The following is a 25,143-nucleotide window of genomic DNA, read 5'->3' as shown; positions in this document are numbered from 1 at the left end:
CAGGTAGGCAAGTATGGAGCAGACACCACAGAAGCGATGTCCTGGCCGTTTGGATTATATTCCGGTGCATGCGCAGGTGAGACCCAGACCACATTCCCAACTGGTCCCATGAAAACCACTCTGGTAATAGACCTGCTCACCGAAAAAGGCCTCTTAGGCCGCACCCATCTGTTTTATTAACGGAACATATTGATGAGGTGGCACCTCAAAGCCGATCCAACTCTGGATCCTCAGACCTCTTTCCACAGGAAAAACACTGAACCTTAACCGGTCAGTATGTACTCTGAAACCCACTTTCGACATCTGCGTCGTTGGGAACAACAGTCAATCCCTGTGTCTAAGAACAGTCCGAGAGAAACAACGATTTGCACCTTTATACAGGGATAACCAGAGAATGTCCTGAACCTGACGCACCTCTGTATGGTGTCGCGTACTACCTCCCCTTCCAGAAGGGAACGGCAAGATCTATTAGAAAAACAGTAAGGGGAAACAACTGGAACTCAGAATGTCCCCCTTTAGATTCTATGAATAACTCACAGGTCCAAGTCTATTCCTGGACTAACTGAAACTTAGTAGACAAGTGGCTACCGGAGTGGAAACCAGCCAGATAGATTCAGCGACAAGTGGTGGATGTAGTGGAAACAGAAAACGACATCCACTTCTGCGAACCGAACAAGGCTGCAGAACACTTACCTTTTCACCTTCTACTGTCTGCACAGAAAAGGAAAAAAGAACGGTATCGAACCGGTTAAAACGACTGCACCCACCGTCGGGAAGGAGGCTAACTCACGAAGTTAGACTTACCAGTGGAATCCGCCGAGATTGACTGAACAGAGGCCACACCAACAGCTGTACACCTTCCTCCAGCATCTCCCGGAGACATCGTCCGCAATTTTCCGGTCACACCTCCTGCTGTCACGTGGCAGCCTGCTGTAATGTTATCAGGTAGAATAAACATAGGCAAGCCTACCCACTCTGGGTAGGGTAATTGTGTCGGATAACTACCCGAATACAACACTCTCTCAAGTGCACACAGTGCAAATAAGGTCACAATATAGAAATAAAATTTCACTTAGCTGCCTGTGTATGAACCTTTGCGACCGGGCTCTGCGTCGACCAGGAGTTGACTGTCATAATTTTCTCTCCGCGTTGTGAAGAGAATAATATTTGGACTCCTTGAGAGGATCGGAACCAACTCGTCACGGCCAATCTAGAGCTTAATCAACAGAGCGACCAGCACATGATAAGAATACCATTATTTCAGCATTCATTGATATACATCCTGCAATACACAATAAAACACATATATCCAAAACATGCATATATAAACCCATATCTACATATATAAACATATAGACATAACCTATATGCAAGTGGATTGTCCCAACCAGCCAGGTCCCTAGAGACAGTAATGTGTTGTGAATGATCATGTACTGACACGCCCCCGATGTGGATCTACCAGGAACGTTATGGTCGACAGAAAACTTAGTAAATGTCGACAGCAAGGAATAGTAAGCGGGCAAAAACAATAATAATAAACTGGGGACCCCGAGAGGTCTGAGGGAAGCATACAAATACAAATCTGATAAGACTCCCCCCACAAACACCTATAAATATACATACATATATATAGGTACAAGGCAATAACAGCCTGACAATTTTTCACCCAGGAAATACTGTTGATGCCGACAGGGCATCCACAAACCACTGTGACCTCCCTAATGTGTTAACTGTTTTAAGCACACAAAAACCAACTTGGTAATACTTAATTTTCCGAATCAAGTACCGCCCTGCGTCGGCGCAGCCACCAGCTATCCCCACAACAGCTCGTGACTAAGCCCCTACACCTGTCGACTAACCGATAGTGGGTCAACTAACAGGGAAACAGTGAATTTATGTATTACAAGGATTATGCATCCATTATCCAACATAATGCTATAGGACACCCATATAGCATTAAAACACTGTGCCCCCCCTCCATCTTACTATACAGCAAGTCCTGGCGGGGATTTGAGGAAAATGGCGCTGACTCCATTCTTAGGACTAAATATACAGTCTGGACACCTATATAGTGTAAATCCACTATATACATAAACACAAAGCACTGCCGTTCAGGGCGCCCCCCCTGCACCCTAGTAAAACGTTGGTGTGTGCGAGCACCGGCGCGGCGCGCGACCGCCTTTATGCCCGGCGGTATCGCGTATGGCGCCGGGGAACAATCTATGCAGCCCAGGGCGCCCCGCTCCCTCCCAGCGCCCTGCACCCATGGAGCTGGCATCGGGAGAGAAATGGCGCGTAGCGTGCTGGAACATGCTGGGCGCTCCCCCCCTCCCCCAGCGCCCTGCACCCGTGGGAGCTGGCTGCGAGGAGGAATGGCGCGCAGCGCTGTTATATACCGGCGGGGGTATGAAACAAGCGCCCAAGCACCGATATGCTTTCATGCCAGCCTTAAGAAGAAAACAGTAACCTGCTGCCCAGGGCGCTTCCCCCCCAGTGCCCTGCACCCTGTGAGTGCCGTTGATGTGTGGGAGCATGGAGCGTAGCACGATCTGTTACCTCCGTAAAGGCCAGTACTCACGGCCCGATGCTGGAGAGATGTGTGCTGAGCGAACCGCTCAGCACACATCTCTCCCGGCGCTCAACACAGCGCGATCTGTGCTGAGCGTGCGGGGGGAGACGGGGGGGGCCGCTCACTTCACCCAGCGGGTGAAGTGAGCGACTCGCTAGATTGGCCTGCATGCAGGCCAATCTAGCAGCAGCGATAGCGATGCGCGGGGCTGCGCATCGCTATCGCTGTTAGGGCTACACACGGAGCGATCTTGCTAAAAATCTAAGCAATCTAGTCAGATTGCTTAGATTATCGCTCCGTGTGTACCCCCCTTTACTGAAGTCTTCTGCCGTCACTGATGTCTTCTGTTCTTCACATACTCACCCGGCTTCTTTCTTCAGGCTGCTGTGAGGGGATTGACGGCGTAGCTCCGGGAACAAGCAGCTAGGCGCACCAAGTGATCGAACCCTCTGGAGCTAATGGTGTCCAGTAGCCGAGAAGCAGAGCCTTTAAACTAAGAAGAAGTAGGTCCTGCTTCTCTCCCCTCACTCCCACGATGCATGGAGCCTGTAGCCAGCATGTCTACCTGAAAATAAAAAACCTAACAAAGTCTTTTAGAGAAACTCAGGAGAGCTCCCCTAGTGTGTGTCCCATCACTCCTGGGCACAAAGTCTAACTGAGGTCTGGAGGAGGGGCATAGAGGGAGGAGCCAGTTCACACCCAGTTTAAGTCTTTATAGTATGCCCAAGCTCCTGCAGATCCGTCTATACCCCATGGTCCTTTTGGAGTCCCCAGCATCCTCTAGGACGTATGAGAAAAACCCCATAAAACAAAGGAAAACTTGCAGAGAGATAAAAGCTTAACTTCAAGGTCAAGGTAAATCCTAGTCTGACTGCACCAGCAGAGAATTTTTGAGTGACCATGAGTTCCATGGAAGTAGACCCAGGAGGACTCCACTTTAAAAAAAAAACTAATATAAAAAATCTACACTGGAAAAAATTAAGCTGTAAAAGAAAACAGAGGAGACTCTGCTATGTTTAGTGGCTGTGTTGCTGTATCTGGCACAGAGGGCCTTGAATCTGTCCAGAGCACAATGAAATATCAGGCTATCAAGTAGAGTGAAATATACTGGCCAGTGTCAAAAATGTCTATCTCCATTGCAGGTGAAGGGTCATCCAAAAGGATAATGTACCCAGGACACACAGCCAGAACCATCCAAACATGGACTGTTCTGAAGTGGCATTCTATGAGCCATGACCTGAATCCTAAAATCTATGGAAAGATCTGAAACATGCAGTCAGGAGAAGGCATCCATCAAACCTAAGACAGCTGGAGCAGTTTGCTGAGTGGTCAAAGAGGTACAAAAATATAATTGAGGGGTCGCTTGATTGCAGATATTGCTTCTCAAAGTTGTGCAAAAGTATATACGGTTAAGGGTCCAATAATTTCAGCCGATGCCATTTTTGTTTAATTTTTTAAATATTCTATTGAATAAAAAATCTAATGCAAAGTCTGATTTGTAGTTAATATGGAATACATAATGCTGGATTGAAATTATTTTTGTCACTTTCAAGGCAATTCAGTGAAAAACATGGGTTCTTCTTTTTTCATAGAAGGGTATCAACAAATGTGTCCATGTCTGTCTGTCTCAGTCTATTTATATGTACCAGCTTATTCTGCACAGAACACAATTGTTTTCTGTAATATAATAGAACATAATTATCAATTTATTTATGTTAATAATTCATTCTTTCAACTTAATATCTGATCTTCGCTCAACACCACAAGGCAGGAGAAATGGCTTTTATATCAGGTAACCAGATGAGCTTCTGAGCAGTTGAAAGAAAAATGGCAGGGGAGAAGGTCAACTGCTGCAAATAGTTTCTGTAGTAAATGTTATGAAGCTGTATATTTTTAATGAATACAAATGACTTGAGTTAAGGATTTTTTTTTCTCCCTATCACTTTACATCAGGCTCAGCCAAGGAATTTCATTTCGTGTATGGCTAATGCACCAAATGTTTCCTGGTTTGTAGAATACTGCCCAATTAAATGCAAGTGGCATCACATGAGCACCTTCACTGGGAACAAAGGCAGCTTTAAATAATGATGCTTGTCCCACAGTCAAAGCCTGCATTTTTTTTGTAAGTGCACAAAGCAGACAAACTACCTCCCGATACACACTGTGTAAGTTGCTATTTTTTCTGAATGAATGCTTTTAACACACAAACTCAACAAGTATAATGAATAGTGGGGCAGATGTATTAACCTGGAGAAGGCATACGGAAGGGATAAACCAGTGATATGTGCAAGGTGATAAAGGCACCAGCCAATCAGTTCCTAACTGTTAATTTACATATTGGAGCTGATTGGCTGGTGCCTTTATCACCTTGCACATATCACTGGTTTATCACTTCCTTATGCCTTCTCCAGGTTAATACATCTGCCCCAGTGTGTCAGAGAAACAGTATGCATACCAGCCAATGAGCCTGGGAGCTCAGGAGGGTGCAGAATATGTTTAAGACAAACAGAGTGTTTACAGGCAGTCATACCTAGTAACATGTGATTCGGTGATTAAATACCACGGTACACTAGAATACTTTGTAAAAAAAACACAAATCTGTAAGTAATGCCAATACCTGAACAAGAAATACATCTCATTACTATTATGACTGTAGAGATACTAAAATGTATCTATCTAGTGAGGACCTAACACTACAACAATATAGTATATGTAATAGAAAAATACATTGATCAGCATGCACTGGATTAATTGCAGCAGAACCAATCTACTGTCCCTCTACTGTGATATCACCACCAAGATGCCTATAGACTGCTTTCATCAAGTAGTGTTTCAATGCTGTCTGTACTAAGCAAAGTTGGCAAGAATAGGCTCTGATACGCGGCACTTATCTGGTATTATGATTCCTAAAATACTTACCAGCACTGCATCTCTGGGGGGATGATTCCAATTCCCCCCCCACCACCACTATGTTACGTCAACAATATCAACTGAGATAATGGATTAGCATTGACAAATACAAGGATTTAATCCCTAATCTATCCACAACTAAGTGTAGAGGCACATCATAAAACATCACCACAGCTCCAAATTAACCACCACCATAAGATCACAATGACTGTGTACCTTGATATAACTCATCCCATGACCACATCATCACCCTAAACTTATCAGGTTCATAAACACTTATTTGTTATGGGGGAAAAAAACAACAACACACGACTAACACCACATAGACCGTGCAATAAAAAAGTGTTAGTGGCTTGTGACACATCAAATACAATATCCCTCTAAGAACAAATAAAGCAAGGTCAAGATAATGGTCATTGTTCTACAACAGGCGACCGTCAATGCTCCAATTGTTGCTGAAATGTGACTTCTGTGATGCAATAGCTGGTGAGCCAAAAGTTTCTGATTCAAATGAAAAATCCATAAATCTAACAATTAGAGCTTTGTTACTACTGATCTGCTGTATTTAATGTTAAAGGGATACTGCACCATGAGTAAGTGTTAATAACCAAAATAAAGTAGGTGGCCATTTTCTACTTACAGGTAGTAGGAGTAAGAATAGTAGCTCCTCCTGGTAAGCAAATCACAAACAGTGGGGAAAGAGAAGCAATGGTGAATGAAAAGCATGAACCATCCACATTCAACAAAGCAGCACAAGAATAAAAATAAAACAATGAGCACTTAAAATATATAGAATTCTCTTCCTATACATGTCACTTGTTAGCATTTGAATGTCTCCATGCAATAAGCATATGTAGCCATGCAAATCAACGTAAAATACATGTTAGCTGTGAAACAATGTGTACACATAAAGAAGGTGACTTCTTGAAAAAGAATCGATTGATCAAATTACATGCCGACATCACAATTATTACAGAGAGCAAAAGAATTAAAACACAAATTATAAAAATGAACATATAAATGATTAATGCATTGTAAGCACACTTACTCCCGTAAACATGAGTGCAATGATATTTGGTATGCACTGAAGTTGATTGATGGCGGTGCAAACAAATGAGATTTAGGTACCAGTGCTAAAGACCTCTATGTATAGAAGTAGCATACTATTACTTTGCTTATAAACAGATCACAGTAGTGTAAGCCAACACACACATGCAAAACTTGAACAGCATCAAGGTTGCATAAGGAACAGGTTGTCAAAAACAATGTGCTCTAATCATCACTTAAATAAGAATATGCAGCATTAACGTACTGCTGAGCTAATGCTAAATTGGAGGGAAGTTAAGTAACAATTTGCTCCACATACATATTGGCAGCAAGAAGAACATACAAAAAATAAACAGAATCCATTGCCAATAATGCGACTGATCAGGTGCATGCAAGTCTGTTCTGCAGACAGATCTGATATTCAGACATATCTTAGCTGGAATTCCACTTGGAATTACAGTCATTTCAGAGGTGAGTGTGCACAGCTGATTTCAGCTGGATCCTTTGTATCAGGGGGTGGTCTTCAGTATGCCGACTGTCGGGATCCCGGCGCCGGAATCCCGACAGCTGACATACCAACACTTTTTCTCCCTCGTGGGGGTCCACGAATCCCCTGGAGGGAGAATAAAATAGCATGGCGTGCGTAGCGCACCACCTTGCCCGCAGCGTGGCGAGCCCGCAAGGGGCTCATTTGCGCTCGCCACGCTTTCGCCATGCCGGCGGTCGGGCTCCCGGCACCGGTATGCTGGTCGCCGGGAGCACGGCCGCCGGCATACCATACTACACCCGTATCAGTTATAGACATACTTGTCAACTTAAAAACAAAAACACTCCTCTTTGGGAGAAGCACAGAGAGGAGATACAAGTGGCTGGTGATGGCGGGGAGGTTGACTATTTGCATCATTAATCCACGTCCATCATGCCAAAATGCAGCAAATGATGCATATATGAATAGGGGCGGTCCAAATTCACACCATTAGACTATAATTGCAGCACGAGACCCGACCCACTCCTCATGGAGTATTCTACTCATTCTGCCAGCTTCACTAATAAGTGCGTGTGATGACTGAAGAGTACCCAATCTCCCAAGGTATGGGGGGGGCGCTACCCTATAAATGGAGGGGGGTGGAAGGTCTCCAGCAGGTTCTGGGAGAGTAGGTAAATATGGGTATAGATGAGGCTAGCTCTGAATACAGATGGAGATCTACATTTGTGTAAGAGCATGCAATGTAGCCACATTGCCCCAATGTGATTCTACAAGATTCACCATGAAGTTACATCATATTTCACTGCAAAACATATACCTGGCACCTTCATTAAAAGGCAAATGAAGTAGACTTCACTTTCCTCAAGAGGTTTTATTTAATGAAGCCTGGCTCCTGGAGCTCAAGCCTCAACTAGAAATAAATGTGGCTTCTACATTGCATGACAGAATTCTTATTTTTTTTGCATCATGTAACAACCTAACTTCACTGTGCATTTGTAATATATTTCTGGTGCTAGAAGTACATTTCAGCAAAAGTGGCCATAAACTGTACCACTATGACACAATGTTTACTATAATCAGAGGTGTCATCATGGGTGTAAAAGGGAGGAATACGGTCAGGACCTACAAGCTCTCTCGTGGACCACTCGGCCACTTGCTCCTTACACTTAGGGAAGACTGCTGGGATGGGTATGAACGTCTAAATCTGCCAATACAGGAGCTAATGTAGAGTTAAAAGCAAGTATGTCGTAACTTCTTGGGCTTCTGTACATGGAGCTGAATGCATATACTCACTTGCTTACTGGTCTAGTGTGCATTTACTCCAGCCCTATGCTTGGTTCAGAAGATACACCTGAGAATAGGTGTAACTGTGCCGACACACACACACACACTCACTAAATACCTTGTTACCATCCAGTTACAACCCTTCAGCCATGAGTGTAGATGCACAAGAATTGCGTACGACTCTGCATTACCTGTAAATGCATACCGTTGGCCCTTGGCCAGTACGAAGACATGCATGATATATCTGCAATAACGGACTTGCATTCAACTCTGCTTCAGTCCCTTGGTGTCAAACAGGAAACAGTGTAAACAAGTTCCTTTCAGAAACACTATACATGAATCAGGGGGAGTACTGAGAGCAATCAGATGTTACTGACAGCTCCTAGCAATCTCCCCAGTGATGGAAAAAAATAAATAAATAAAAAACGCTGTCCAGCAGATGATGAATGCATAATGGACTTCAATACTGTATCCCGCAGATTGGAGATCTTGCCACTAGATTGGAGCTTTACTTTATAAATTACTACCCAGAATGGCAGGCATTGTTATGGCAGCAACCTTCCATAAACTTGACCGTTGGTGCAGGTCACTACTCTTGTTCCTATCTGACTTAACAGCAGACACCAAAATCCTGGAAATTACAATGCTCCACAACTGTCTTTACGCCTGTATATTAAGCACTATGAACAAATAAACATAAGCACAAATCTGATGCTGGAACAGCTTTAGATTTTTCTAATTGGAAAAGTTTAGCATTTATAGCAAATATTTCAATAAACTGACTATATAAAGCTCAAATGAAAGTAAAATGAAGCACAGCTCGAGACATTTCAATAACAAACACACGAACAAAAGAAATGGTATTGTTTTATGTAAGGTGCAGTGTCCCTTTTATCAAGCGAAAGCATTTGATTCACTCAAAAGATAAGCGGAACAGAACACAGGGAATATTAATAATGAGGAGTCTGCTTCCAATATGTTAAATCTTGCAAGGCAACCCTGAGCTTCAGGAAAAGTTTGTAAAGCAAAAAAAATAAAAAATTAACTTAATCTTCTAGCAAAGGGATCTGACTGACCAAGCTAGTAACACAGAAGGGAATGTGAAGACTTGCCATTGATTAATGCGCTCCAGGACTGGTATGAATAAAAGCTTGGGTGCCCTAAATATGTTTATACTATAACACACACAATTCAAAGATTTCATGGTAATAAAAATATATAAAAACATTTTCTCATTACTGTGAATTTGCCAAAATACTGTCTCCAATACTCTTCATTGGAGCCTTTAATACAAGCTTAGTTTGTCTCAATAATAAAAGCATTGCAATTACCATTACTGTCCCTTATCTCAAAAAGCTGATGGCACAGTGGAGTACTGTAGGTTATATTTATATATAGGAGACTGCATCAATGCTATACTGTAGCTGGCTAATTCATTATCCCTTTGCCACTGGCAGTAAATACAGAAACATGGGATCTATAGGCCCAAAAGAACGGTGTTCGAGTTCCAAATGAGATTTGTTAAAATTGTTGCCCTTGGTAAATATGCGGGATGTAGCTTCCCAATTTGAATGAGCACTGCCAGCAATACCTGTTGCAGGGGGCTGATTAATAGGAGAAAGCCCCATTTCCAATGAAAACAGATGGATTTAGGACTCATATTGATTAATAGGTCTCTGAAGAGCCACATTTTAAACAAGTAAACAAAGCTATAACTCTAACCAGTCTGATTTGTCAATCGCTCAGAATGATCCCTGGGAGAGAGGATTATTGCACTGACTTTCTGGTGTCAGAACATTATAAAGTTACCAAGTTGGCCACAAATCAGATTGCATGTGGCCAAAATGTGCTGGAACTTGCCCCAAGCTCTGTATTTCACAATTGTCTCATATAGTAGCTTTCCCCCTAGTGCTAAATAATAGCATCCCCACCACACACATCACTAGAGCTTCAGCTATACACACACCTACTGCATATGGAAGAGCGATGAAACTACAGGACATAATGTGCATTTTTTTTTTTTACATAACTGACAACAGTATTTAGTATTGAGGATAGGGGAGTCATGTTATTGGTGCGACTACACCCAATAAAAATGCATGCGGCATGCCACAACCTCCTCCTCAAATCCTTTGGAGCATATTTATTCATTATCGTGTTTTAGACTCGATAATTAGAATTTCTTATCTCCGCCATTTGTGGCAATAAGAAATCACGTTTGCAGGAATGTACTAACAATCACACAGAGGAACAAGAGCACATCCCCACAATGTGAAAAGAAGTAAAATGAATACTTTTGTGCGGCCATTGCCAAGGAGAGTTCTGGAGAAACCCTCTCGAGTTAATGTGTAAAATAGTAGCCCATAGGCTATATAGGGTAATGCGGAGATGGCATTATCCTATTGGGGACCAGGCTAAAGAATGCGATGCATTCCAAAGTTTGGTAGATCCGGCAGCACTGCAACCTCCTTAGAGACTTATGTAACATAGTAACATAGTAACATAGTATCTAAGGTTGAAAAAAAAGACAACTGTCCATCGAGTTCAACCTATTTGTGGTCTCCTATGCACGATTATTTTGTAGAAAATTTTGACTGAGTTGATGACTGCCGTTACGTTTTACCCCTCTTTTTTATAATAACCATAGTGCGTGACTATGCCCCATAACCCTGGATAATCCTTATCCATTAGGAATTTATCTAACCCATTCTTAAAGGTGTTGACTGAGTCCGCTATTACAACTCCCTCAGGCAGGGAATTCCAAACACGTATCGTCCTTACCGTAAAAAAGCCTTTACGCCGTATTGTGCGGAATCTCCTCTCCTCTAACCTGAGCGAATGTCCACGAGTCCTCTGTGTTGATCTAACAAAAAACAGGTCCTGTGCAAGATCTGTATATTGCCCCCTTATATATTTGTAAATGTTGATCATGTCCCTTCTTAATCTCCTCTTTTCCAGTGTAAACATGCCTAGTCTTGCAAGCCTTTCCTCGTATTCCAGCGTCTCCATACCCTTAATTAGTTTGGTCGCCCGCCTTTGAACCTTTTCTAGCTCCAGGATATCCTTTTAGTAGTAAGGTGCCCAGAATAGTACATTTTATTCAAGGTGTGGCCTCACAAGTGATTTATATAACGGGAGTATAATACTCTCGTCCCTAGTATCAATTCCCCGTTTTATGCATGCTAATATCTTATTAGCCTTCTTTGCTGCAGTCATACTTTGGGTACTACTGCTTAGTTTGCTATCTACAAGGACACTCAAGTCCTTTTCCAGTACAGAATCCCCTAATTTTACCCCATTTAGTAGGTAGGTGCTATTTTTGTTGTTGTTACCACAGTGCATTACCTTACACTTGTCTGTATTGAAGCGCATTCTCCATTTCGCTGCACAAGCTTCTAATTTAACTAAATCGTTCTGAAGCGACTCAGCAGCCACCTCCGCATTTATAACTTTACACAATTTGGTATCATCCGCAAAAATTGACACCATGCTCTCTAGACCTTCTGTTAGGTCGTTAATGAAAATATTGAACAATAGCGGTCCTAATACTGAGCCTTGCGGCACACCACTTAGCACTTCGGTCCAAGTTGAAAAAGATCCATTAACCACAACGCGCTGCTCCCTATTATCTAACCAGTTTTTGACCCAAGTGCATATTGTGCTTCCTAGCCCTGATTCTTGTAGCTTGTAGATAAGTCTCATGTGTGGTACAGTGTCGAATGCTTTGGCAAAATCTAAAAAGATTACATCCACCTCTTTACCCTGATCTAGGTTTGCGTTTACTGTTTCATAAAAGCCAAGTAAATTGGTTTGACAGGATCTGTCCTTCATAAACCCATGTTGATTCCTTTTAATGACCTTATTGACTTCAAGGAACTTCTGAATACTATCTCTTAGAATACCTTCCAATACTTTCCCCACTATAGATGTAAGACTAACTGGTCTATAATTACCTGGTTCAGCTTTATTTCCCTTTTTGAATATAGGCACTACTTCCACTATACGCCAGTCTTTGGGAACCATACCTGATATTACTGAATCCTTAAAGATCAAAAATAGCAGTTTTGCAAGTTCAGAGTGAAGCTCCATTAGAACCCTTGGGTGAATACCATCGGGACCTGGTGACTTATTAATCTTTAAATGTTTTAATCGGTCACAGACTACTTCCTCGCTTAAATAGGTACCTATCAGTGGGATATTCTCATTATTGAGATTATGTGTTAGTCCCTGAATCGGGTCCTCTCTAGTAAATACTGTTGAAAAAAACTAATTTAGTGTGTCCGCTATGTCATTATCATTTTTGCTTTAGACTCCCAAGTTGTCTTTTAAAGGGCCTATACTCTCCTTCTTTAATCTCTTGCTATTAATGTATTTAAAGATTTTTTTGGGATTTGCTTTGCTTTCCTTTGCTACTAGTTTTTCAGTTTCTACTTTAGCCTCTCTTATTTCCTTTTTGCAAATTTTGTTACATTCCTTATAGTTCTGAAATGACTCTGCTTCCCCGTCAGATTTGTATTTTTTAAATGCTCTCCTTTTCTTGCCCATAAGTTCCTTTATCTTTTTGTTAAGCCACATCGGTTTATGATTTTTATTCCTTTGTTTGCTGCTCATAGGAATAAATTTGAGTGTATTTTTAGCTAGCAGGAATTTTAGTACCTCCCATTTCTCCGTAGTATTTTTTCCTAAAAACAAACCTTCCCATTCAATATCCCTGAAAAATACAGTCATCTTTTCAAAATTCGCTTTGCTAAAGTTTAGAGTCCTAGTTGAGCCAGTATAGGGCTGTTTATGAAAACTGATATTGAATGTGACCATATTGTGGTCGCTGTTTCCTATGGGTTCCCCTACTATAATACCTGATACCAAATCCCCATTGTTTGTTAATACCAGGTCTAAGATTGCATTGTACCTAGTTGGTTCCTCAATTAGTTGAACTAAGAAGTTATCATTAAGTGTGTTTAAAAACATATTGCCCCTAGCAGTATCACATGAATCGTTTTTCCAGTTTATCTCTGGATAGTTAAAATCTCCCATCACTACTGTGTCTCCTACTCCTGCTGCTCTTTCAATTTGCTTTAGTAACAATTCCTCATCAGATACGTTGATACCAGGCGGCCTGTAGCATACACCCAATACTAACTTTTTTATTCCTTTTTTCCCCGCATGCAATTTCTTCTTCCCATAATGTCTCGACATGGGGGCTGCATTTGCAGATGAGAATTGAGGGGCCGCAGCAGACATCAGAGATATCAGCTACAACCCCTACAGAGTACATCTGGGGGATACGTAATATCTTAAGTACCCCCCAAAATGGCTAATTAGGGGAAATATACCAAAAATATTCAGAGATTAATAGGACCCTGTAAAGTACCTACAGTGAAATGGAGGTAATGGCATTTGCTGTGGAGCTGTTTCAGCTGGTTTGGCATGTGTCCACTAGTTGTAATGTATGTTAGCTTTGAGAAGTATAGAGACGTCCTTGATAACTCTGTACTCCCTACACTGTGGCAGTTCTTTGGAAAGGATGAATGTTTTTATCAGGATGACAATTCCACCTGTCATGTTTACAGGGCGACGCTGGACTGGTACACAGAAAATTCAGGGGCAGATGTATTAACCTGGAGAAGGCATAAGGAAGTGATAAACCAGTGATATGTGCAAGGTGATAAAGGCACCAGCCAATCAGATCCTAACTGTTAATTTACATATTGGAGCTGATTGGCTGGTGCCTTTATCACCTTGCACATATCACTGGTTTATCACTTCCTTATGCTTTCTCCAGGTTAATACATCTGCCCCTCAGTAACCTGGTGGACTGGCCAGATCAGAGTCCAGATATTAAACCCATTGAGAACTTCTGGGACAAAATGGAGCAACGGGTATGTTCTAGACAAACTCGACCTTCCGCATGTCGCAGTTGGTCAATGTACTTATATTAATTTACACACAAATAATGCTTTACTATAGATTAAATGTACATGTAAATATGCAATAAACAAAGCAACTACTGTAAAAATATGTACTGTTAGTTTAAATAAGCACTGTCTATTTGTATCATCTGTAACCTGCCTGAAGACAACCAATTAATACAATGTCTGAATCACTATGTTAAGGCTATTAAACAGTGCACTTTGCGTCTTATGTTCAATGTACACAAGACTTCACTTGAGACTAATGACCAATTATCTCCCTAAATGAACTTATTCACTGACAAGCAGATATTTCATTACATGCTTTTTAAAAAGAACATTGTTTATTTCAGGCATGAGCTGTAGAATCCTTACAGAAATCATCTAACCAAGTAAATACGTCTAGATGTACAGTATGTAAAGACTTGTTTTCAGGGGATGAGGTTGTTCTCCTTTTGTAAAATACTATCTCTCTCTCTCATATAGAAATGAGCAGCACCAGAAATGCTGTTGAATTACAGACTATAGATACCCGGTACATAGAAGGCAATGTTAGTTAAACTGTATCTCGACAGAAGTAACAAAACAATGGCAATTCCTCCCATGAGATCCCAACACAGCTACTTTGCAAACTTAACAAAGGTAGCAGGATATAGAGCAAGTCTTTAGGGACGCAACACTGCCCATCTCCAATCAATGTACAAAATCAGATTACAGCCTGTATAAAAGTTTGTGACAGCGCATAGATGCAGTGCTCTCTTATCACCACTTAGGCCACTGCATTATTTTAACTGTAAGGAAAACACTTCTCCCCTAACCATTTCATTATAAAACACTCCTAGTGCAGGAATATTATCTGGAAAGGACTGTACCACAACGAGCCAACCAATCCCACGCACCTTATCACACTGAAGTCCTATTGTACTGTACAGTACCCATCACAAAAAACACTGACACGTGGACAATACTGTATGTAGACATGGAAGCATGAAAATAAATTCACATATGTGGATATGTATATTGTTTCCATCCACTGGGAGGAAACAAAACACGTGACATGTATATATGTCGCTTCAGTACTTCATACCATTCTTTGCATCAAACAAAACAAAATTTAGCATAATAATGATTAATGATCAATATGCTGCTGAATAAATGATAAATGGCTGGACTAGTGAAGAGCAGAGACTTAGCAATGTCACAAAATCCAACTGCTTGACCACTTAACACTAAATGCAGATAGTCTATAGATCCTGCAGACCTGACCTTTAAAGTGTACCTGTTGCTTATACACAGTGGCGGCAGCCATTATGTAGGCAGAACCAACATTGAGCCTATTCAATTAGCAGGACCAAGTGACATCACTGAAGCATAAGGCACAGTGTACACTTTAATCACTCCTGTGGTTTCTGCATAAGGCTTTCTGTAAGCACATGGTTACTTGTCAACCACAATAATAGACAACAAAAAGCACTACTGAAATTAAATAATAACTGAAAAAGAAATACATGAAAGCACATGGGTAGATAGCTTGCACATAACACTGGGAGCGTACCTAATGCTTCTAATGCAGAAGTTTCTTCGCCATGTAATATATCTCCAGGGGGTAATTGTAAAAAGGCAATCATTAATCAGTCCAATCAGAAAAACATTACAACATTAACTGCAACATATATTCACAATTACATTAATGTTGTCGGTCACAATTCAAATAAGTTTGGTTAAACACAGACAATGTTACACAGTTAATTACAGATAACACATATTAGGACAAGGGTAATGCATATATTACATACATGCCTAAAATGGCAAAGACATCTCAGTAAATGATTTTGTTTTGTTTTTGTTTAAATGCAGGGCATGCTGCCAAAAGTAGATAGGATAGGGATTCTGAACAAACATACAGGTTAATGGCTGCTGTGCCACAAGGTGGCGCTGTTTAGTTTTTATTTTTCCCCAAGCAGACACAGAGGAGACAATGGAAAGATCTCAAACCTTTACAGCCCTAAAATTTCATTAAAGTTTAGAGTGGGGAGAAGCACACATGAGAGCGATAAAAGCATCAGGTAAAGTGTAATTATGGGAAAGAATACAGTACAGCCAGCTCGGGTAAATAAAAAAGGAAGACAAAATAGACAGAAAACTTTTTCTGTTCTTTATTTTTTAACACACTGTTACAAAAAAAAAAAAAAACCCCCCCCCAAAAAAAAACTTAAAGAAATAGTGTAAAAAGAGATTGGTGGGTATGTGCAATGTATTCTTAGCACACTCTGCTCTCTAACAGAACAGCAAATAAAGCCACTATTTGACATCATTACACATCAAGGAATGTGCTTTAGTGGACTCCAGAAGGGGCGGGGAAAGCATTGTTAAAGCAGCTCAAATGACTCCAGCCTCGGCATTCTAGCCTTCATCAGATCTGATAAAGGGCCACAAGTCTATTAGTGTGGGATGAGCTTATGCTGTCTGGAATATAGTGAGCAGTAATATCTTACCTTTTAACAGAGCTACAGAGGTAGGGCAGGGTCACTTACATAACAAACTGATGTGAATATTTCAGTTATAGCATAAGTAGACCTTTTAGCAAGGCTGCTTTCTATTATTTCTATTCAATATACATCATAGGAGCCAGCTCTGTGGGTGCACCCCCTATATTTCTGCAGCACACAGACATGTCTGCGCATATTGTCGTATGGCGGATGTAATGCGAGCACACCCAATCATTTTAAATAGTTGGCTTCCATCATCTACATGGTTACTAAACAGTAACAACTGAACGTTCAGCTTTATTTATTTTTTTGATCTTAACAAAAATCTTACAATTAAAGGTAATTAAAAAGTGTGCCTTTGAGCTAAGTAATAGCATTATGCAGCCAGGTGAGCAATAAAGAATGTTATTTACAAGTTAAAGGCAACTGTATTCTTTTTCCCCACCCACATTTCCTTGGTGCCCAGCACTTCAGTGCTATTTTGCCCACCATATGTGCAATTTAGAGAGCAGTAGTTACAACACGAGTGTCCCTGAGCAATAACTTTCACACATACTGATTAGCAGTACAGGTGGGCAGATGTATTAACCTGGAGAAGGCATGAGGAAGTGATAAACCAGTGATATGTGCAAGGTGAGAAAGGCACCAGCCAATCAGCTCCAATATGTAAATTAACAGTTAGGATCTGATTGGCTGGTGCCTTTATCACCTTGCATATATTACTGGTTTATCACTTCCTTATGCCTTCTCCAGGTTAATACATCTGCCCCAGTGTACCTTATACTTATTGCAAAATGACATAAGTAATCCTTCTCCATTGCTAGGATGCAGTGGTGTATATCAATACAAACCATCTTTGACGTTATCCATTAGTTTTAAGGGAACATTGTAACACAATAGCACCTGGAATTGTTTGGTTTTCAACACAATGTCTTCATTTGAAATAGAAAATATGACTGAACTGCATACGAATGGCGAGTTGTGGCCTTTCCTACTCTAGTAAACTAACAAGGCAACCAAGGTAAACTGCAAGCCATCTCACGCCAGACATTTCCTTTAAGTGAACCTGAACTGAAAAATAATACAAGTTCTGTATATGAGACATCCATTCACTACTACGGTGTACTGACAAGTACAACTTTTCTTAGTCATTACGACCATAATTAATTCAATTTTGAGATTAGAAAATATGAACTGTTATATGACCTGCTCTGAGTGGCAAATAACATCTGTGAGATAGCGCTGCTGCTAAAAAGGCCAATTCATTTAAAGAATGGCAATAAGGTAGCATGTTAAGTGAAGAAATCCAAGAACTCTGGCAACATCCGACAAATAAATAAAATTGCATCCTAAATATTGTTTGTTTGTTTGAAATAGATTAAGGGGGACATGTACTAAGCAGTGAAAAGTGTGCAGAAGTGAGCCAGTGGAGAAGCTGCCCATGGCAACCAATCAGCTGCTATGTATATGTTTATAGTATGCAAATGATAAATGTTACGTCACTGCTGATTGGTTGCCATGGGCAGCTTCTCCACTGGCTCACATCTCCACTTTTATCACTGCTTAGGTACATGTACCCCTAAGCGTTGTGAGAATTTAAATATGTGCTTATTTTAATGTAAAGTTTTTTTTCCACCTACAGATAACATGAATGAATCAACGTGTTCATACCATCGCCAGATATAGTGCTTCGTTGTTTTCCTTCTGCCTTTCTCACCAATGCCTTTATTTTCATTACTACTGTATGCAACATAGAGAACTTCATTTCTGTATACCCTTATAGCCACAGAGCTCTTCTATGTAGCACAGTCTAATGAAAATGAACAGGCAGATACAGGGTATTTGGTGAAGAGCTCAGAAGAAAAGACAACATTATGTTTACTACATGTTGCAGACGTGCATGCTACACAGTCATAAACCCCACTGAATGGCTCTCAAAGCCATTGTAAACGGAGCCTGATGACATATATAATAAGTAAAAATAAATAAAATAAAAATGGCTCATACAGGTGAATAAAATATTACATTATGTAATATACAAATATTACAATTTTGATGCAGTAAAACAGCAGCTCTAATGGCGTCTTATACTAAAGAACTTGTGATTAGGCAACAAAGGACTACACTGAACGTAAAAGCATTTATAGCAGCACATCTATGACATTCAGTCAGCATAACTGATCGGTTAACTTTGGATCACTTACCTTTTTTTGACTATTAAAATGACAACTAGTAGGAGTAGGATGAATACCAGTATCCCTGCACTGATGCCAGCTATTTTCACCACCCGATCAGTCTGCTTGGCAGGATCAGGAATTACCTCTGGTTCCTCGGTTGCTGCAGCTGAAAAGAAAAGCAAAACATATCACTTTAAAGTCTAGTTACAAACTAAAATATTCCTGAGAACAAGCTTCAGAACGGTGTCAAAGGGAATACATGTATATTAAAAGAAGAGAAACCTTGCACGTTTTCACTTTCATTTTTATTTTATTTTGGGGGGGGGGGGAGAAAATAAATGAGGAGTACAAACTATTCTGTACGGATCACACATATCTGGTATGATGTATATATTAAAAGGAAATCCAAACATTTTAATTAATAAATCGCTTTGCATACCTCCCAACATTTAAACATTTCTAAATTAGGATCCTGCAACTTGGGCACCAAAATGCGGACTATCAGCTTCTGAAGTGCTAGGCCACCTCAATTCTCCTTACCTACACTACCACCACCCCTGAACAGCTGGGAGAGCCCTCTGCCTAGTTACCTGGAGTACCCGGGTGAACAGGGACACAACTCCCAAAGTGCCACAATTTTGGACAAATGTTCTGACCTCAAACAGAGGACGAGGAGGAGAAGGAGAAGAAGAAGAGGATGATAATAATAATAATAATAATAATAATAATGATAATTAACTACTTAATTTCCATTTTTTTCTGCCGCCATTTGCTAAAAAAAAAATAAGTGTTCTAAAGTTGATGAGAGATTTCAGCCTACAGTATATTTACAGTATATTCTTTTGGGTTCTCAAATTCCAATCCCTTCTCTACTTACTAAAGTAGAACTTGGTACACCATCCACATGTGCTGTTATTTTAACACATAGCTGAAACACTACTGCGCTCTGCAATCTGACAATAATACTCCACCGTGTACAGTTTCCATCAGCCTGTTTATCCATAATGCACATACTGTACCTATGCATATTAGCTTGTTTCCCCCTGTGCTATTTTTATTCTCTTTCCATACGAAGCATGTATAAAGTTATAGAACTATATTTTGAGAGTAATATGTGAAAAGTTTTACCAGACTAATATTCCAAAGTATTCAAGCGTAGCCTTATGGTCCCACACTACAGACTCCATCATAAAAGCTTACTACGCTCACAGTAAAAACACTTGTACAGACATAAGTACTTCCTGGGCTAGAAAACCATTCAAGAATTGCGAGAATGTGCTCAATCAAAATACAGTATTTGCTGGCGTATAAGACTACTTTTTTGCCCTGAAAAACATGCCTCCAAGTGGGGGGGTCGTCTTATACGCCGGGTGCACTTCAGTTGGGATAGACATAGCTGCCATAGTGGCATTCCGATACTCGCCCGGTGCCCATAGTGGCCTCCCGATGCCCGCCCACCTCATTCTACATACCATCCAGTATCGCGCGGTATCCAGTGCGGCCGCGGCGGGTCACTAGTGCCAATTACAGGGAGATGCAGGGACTGGCCGGAGGCGCTGCGGTCACGTGGTGGCCGTACAATGGTGACAATGACAGGTACTGTAATGGTACTAATACTAATACTAATGGCACTCATGTGAAACCGGTAACACTAAATGCACACAGGGGTATACTTTTATACATTTTACAACTTTCTCCTCGCCCCCTCCCCACTTCTTATGCATACCTTGATAAATACTCCCTATCCAAATCTCTTATCAGGTCATAATATACAGTATGTCACAAGTCTGATGTTCTTTTACGTTTTATTTGGTGTGTGGAAGGGGGTAGTCTTATACGGCGAGTATATAATAAACTCTATATTTTGAGTGGAAATGTTGGGGGTCGTCTTATACGCCCAGTCGTCTTATACGCCGGCAAATACGGTAGTTATGAATGGCATGCAGCTGTTAAAGATACACTTGTTCTACTGTTAAAATGTGTGAAGGGACAGTGGAATGCATGCCCTTGAGAAAATAGCATAAAGAGAATTTGCAGTGACCACATTTCAAACACTACATTTAAAATTTTCAAATATTTGCTATGCACCTACATATTAGAAAATACATAAAGACATAATGTAAGTGGCCATTCACAGCAGTGATAATTTAAACACGTGCTATACTCAACATGCAAAACTACAGATCCCAGCATGCTCTTTTCCAGTTTTGCTATTAGGACATGCTAAAACTGTGCCAGGGCACGCTGGGATGTGTAGTTTCACAGCAGCCAGAGGGCTAAATGTTGAATAACCCTAGTTTCTTATAGAGAAATATGCAGTAAAGATCTAGACAACGTGACTGCAGTTGGGATCGGTATGAAATACCTCCAATCAAAATCCCGACGGTCGAAATCCCGACAGTAATTGACCGATGGTCGAAATCCCGACAAGGTCAAAATCCCGACATTTAAAATACCGATGGGGTCAAAATACGACATGTTAAATGCAGACAGGTCAAAATACCGACATGCGGTTTTAATTTTTTTTGTGTGTGTATGTCAACATAGGTTGACATGGACACCATATAAGTGTACCACGTCCCCTCGCATGGCTCGCGGCTGCGCTCGGCACACTATTATATTCCCCCTCCAGGTCCACTGGGATGGTAAAGTGTGAACAAGTCGGTTTCAATGAAAAAAATCATAAAAAACTCATGTCGGCATTTTGACCTGTCGGCATTTTACATGTCGGTATTTTGACCTTGTTTGTATTTTAAATGTCTGTATTTTGTCCATGTCGGGATTTTGAGCTTGTCGGGGTTTTGACCGTTGGTCAATTGCTGTCGGGATTTTGATTGGAGGTAAATTGACTGCATCCCCTGCAGTCAGATAAGCAAGCAAAGAATCGCACACAGCTTCTCCTTACTGGAAACACCAGGATAATGGGGGTAATTACAAGTTGATCGCAGCAAGAATTTTTTTTTAGCAGTTGGGCAAAACCATGTGCATTGCAGGGGAGGCAGATATAACATGTGCAGAGAGAGTTAGATTTGGGTGTGGTGTGTTCAATCTGCAATCTAAATTGCAGTGTAAAAATAAAGCAGCCAGTATTTACCCTGCACAGAAACAAAATAACCACCCAAATCTAACTCTCTCTGCAAATGTTATATCTGCCTCCCCTGCAGTGCACATGGTTTTGCCCAACTGCTAAAAAATTTCCTGCTGCGATCAACTTGGAATTACCCCCAATATGCACGCCCGGGATGTACATTTGAGTGGTTTCAAGGCCAAATGATCCCAATATGAAATTTGGACTTCTAGGGCTCAATGTGAATTAATCTTGGATCCACAGGTTTCACTTCATATCAGGAATACATTTAGGAGCCCCTATATACTTGATAGCAACGCCAGAGTTTATTTACAAAGAATCTGGTAATAAAACCTGCCACTTCTGAGCATGTTTATGCCCGATTTTTAAAAGAGCAATGCTTTTACTACCGAGACACAGCTAGTAAAAGCATTAACCTTTTAAATATCGGTCATAAACACACGTAGAAGTGTCAGGTTTTGCTACCAGACTATTCAGAAATAAACCATAGTTGTCAACTTACTGGCTGCCGTATGATTTACCGGCAGATGGGATGCCAGCTGTCAGTACATCACCAGCAGCATCTAGTCCGCCGGAATACCAAACAGCGAGTCCCCTCACGAGCAGTAGCGGCTCTTGCCACGGGCAAGCAGGCCTTTTGCCCGGGGCACCGCTACCCTGAGGGTGCCGCCGTGGCAAGAGCCGGTACTATTATCCTCCCTCCCCGCTCCAGCGAGCGCCGTGTGCGCCCGCTGCAGCCGGCGTCGCTGACTCTGGCTAGAGGTCAAAATTGACCTCTAGTGTCAGTGCGGCGCTGCTATGGGAGAGACGTCATGACGTCTCTCCCATAGAGAGGAGCCGGCGCCCGGAGACAGCAGAAGCAGCGGCCCGGAAGCAGGAGCGAGGCTGGTAAGTATTATGATTTTTCTTTTAGGGTTTCAAAGCGGCTACAGGGGGCACATACTGGGGGCACAGCTACAAGGGGTACAGCTACAGGGGCAAATCAACTGGGGGCACAGCTACAGGGGGCACTACTACAAGGAGCACAGCTACTAGGGGAACAACTACAGGGGCACTGCTACAGGGGAAACAGCTACTGGGGGCAAAGTAACTGGGGGCACAGCTGCTGGGGGGGCACAACTACTGGGGGGCACAGCTACAGGGGGCAAATCAACTGGGGGCACTGCTACAAGGGGAACTGCTACAGGGGAAACAGCTACTGGGGGCACAGCTGCTGGGGGCAAATCTACAGGGGGGCACAACTACAGGGGGCACAACTACAGGGGGCAAATAAACTGGGGGCACTACTACAGGGGCACTGCTACTAGGGGAACAACTACAGGGGAAACAGCTACTGGGGGCACAGCTGCTGGGGGCAAATCTACAGGGGGGCACAACTACTGGGGGCAAATCTACTGGGGGGCACAGCTACTGGGGGCATAACTGTGGCCACGACCCTCCCCTATGAAGCCACGCCTCTGTTTTGCCGCGGGGGGCGGCACCAGTGGAAACTTTCGCACTGGGCGCCACAAGGTGTAGAACCGGCCCTGCTCACGGGCTCGCTGCATTTGCCATGCTTTGGGCTCGGTAGCTCGCTTCGCTTACCACAGGTTCTATTCCCACTCAGCTTTCAGCATGGACCAAGCAGCGGGTGGGATTTCATCAGTCAGTAATTCACCATCTGTCTGTCTCCTGAATGCCAGGATCCTGACAGCCGACACTGTAACCGCGTCCCCTGGATGCCATGTTAGCAGGAGTGTGTGTCTTGATGTAGGGGGTAGTGAGGGGGCGAGATGTGGCTAAGGAAGCTGTGCAAGGGCATTACTGCACAATCACATCATTGTGACCCCACCCCCTGCTACATAATGCCAAAATTACTGCCATTGTAAAGTGGGAGGCATGGCTATGTCGATACAATTCAGTACAATCGCGTCATCGCCCGCTGGGTCCGCCTAGTTCACTTGGAAAGTGGACGGCCGAGTTGAGGTAGGATTTGGGAGACTTACCCACTCTTCCTAGCGGCCAAGAATGCCTTATTCGGGAGCCTCCCGGCCATTCCGAGAGAGCAGCAAGTATGAAATGAACCCATCAGTTTATAACAAAACACTGTTTACCTGGATATTTTAAATTCAGTGCATGAGTGTTTCTATGATCCAATATAATAAAAGGCTAATGCTGCTCCTCACCTCTATAGGGGGAATTAAAGTGTTTGCGTGCCAGAAGCCACTAGATGGCGCCTGACGGAGCAATGCAAGTATTGTTCCATTTGGGCGCGCACAGCCACCAGCGCCAACATTACGGTTATGTTGCGCTGTCGTTTTGGTGGGCTGGTAACTAGTTTATTTATAATTCACTGGGATTTTTTGTGTTCTTTCGTTTTCTTTGTTTCCCAAAAAATAATTGTAGGTGAGAAATTATAGTAATGTTGTGATACTACTACAGTGATCAAGGACTTAGATCCTTCAGCTACACTCAATGACGGCCTGTCTCCATTCTTACTATAATCAACTGCTGTCCCTGGGGCTGCAGCTGTATTACTCCACCCAAGCAAGACTAAGGGTGCTATCCAATTAGTCGTGGTAATTTACAGCCGCTAGTTGACTTGCCGAACGCTATCTTATTAGCACCGATGCCGGAACTTGTCAGGGAGTTTGTTTCAATAAGTCCCCAATCAGTATACATTTTTTTCCTGCTATTTTCTGTGATTTTTTTACATTTTAACATAGAATTTGACAACAGATAAGAACCACTTGGTCGATATAGTCTGTCCTAAAATATTATGGACCAGATTTATCAAAGCATGAAGAGTGATAGGGTGATATCCTATTGCATGGTAAAAATAGGATTTTTAGCCAAATCGTACAGGCTATCCAATTGCAGCCCATTTTTACCATACAGTAAATGACCCGCTAAGTGCTGGGCTACAGGCAGAGCCGGCCTTAGGCATAGGCAAACTAGGCAATTGCCTAGGGCATTTGGTATGCTTAGGGGCACCAGCAGCTTCTGCTGATTAAAATGATATGCGGCATGCCTATATTCTGTGTGTGACTGAGGCTGTATCTGCATACAAAATGCTACGTTGCAGTGTAGTCTTGGAAACCATTGTAATGTAACATTTCATATGCAGATACAGCCGCAGTCACACACAGATTATAGGCATGCTGCATATCATTTTAATCAGCAGAGCATGTGCATCCTAGCCAC

The 25,143-nt window shown here is 42.0% G+C and overlaps 1 protein-coding gene across 12 annotated transcripts in view; it reads right to left on the bottom strand.

Annotated features, from left to right (window-relative positions):
• The window catches only part of PTPRK (protein tyrosine phosphatase receptor type K), a 689,055-nt gene that overhangs the window by 91,826 nt on the left and 572,086 nt on the right, over positions 1–25,143 (bottom strand). For 6 of the 12 annotated variants that reach the window (XM_063917350.1, XM_063917338.1, XM_063917340.1 and 3 more), the window contains exons 14-16: positions 18,900–19,038; positions 15,762–15,803; positions 6,120–6,149 (exon numbers count right to left, since the gene is read on the bottom strand). In XM_063917350.1, coding sequence (XP_063773420.1) covers positions 6,120–6,149; positions 15,762–15,803; positions 18,900–19,038 — 211 coding nt within the window. The remainder of the gene's footprint in view (positions 1–6,119; positions 6,150–15,761; positions 15,804–18,899; positions 19,039–25,143) is intronic. The other 6 variants (XM_063917349.1, XM_063917343.1, XM_063917344.1 and 3 more) reach the window with 2 other exon arrangements.

This window comes from Pseudophryne corroboree, chromosome 4, assembly GCF_028390025.1.
Source record: "Pseudophryne corroboree isolate aPseCor3 chromosome 4, aPseCor3.hap2, whole genome shotgun sequence".
NCBI classification, from domain to species: Eukaryota; Metazoa; Chordata; class Amphibia; order Anura; family Myobatrachidae; genus Pseudophryne; species Pseudophryne corroboree.
The sequence above is the reverse complement of the archived record's forward strand: the minus strand, read 5'-3'. Positions and strand labels throughout refer to the sequence as shown.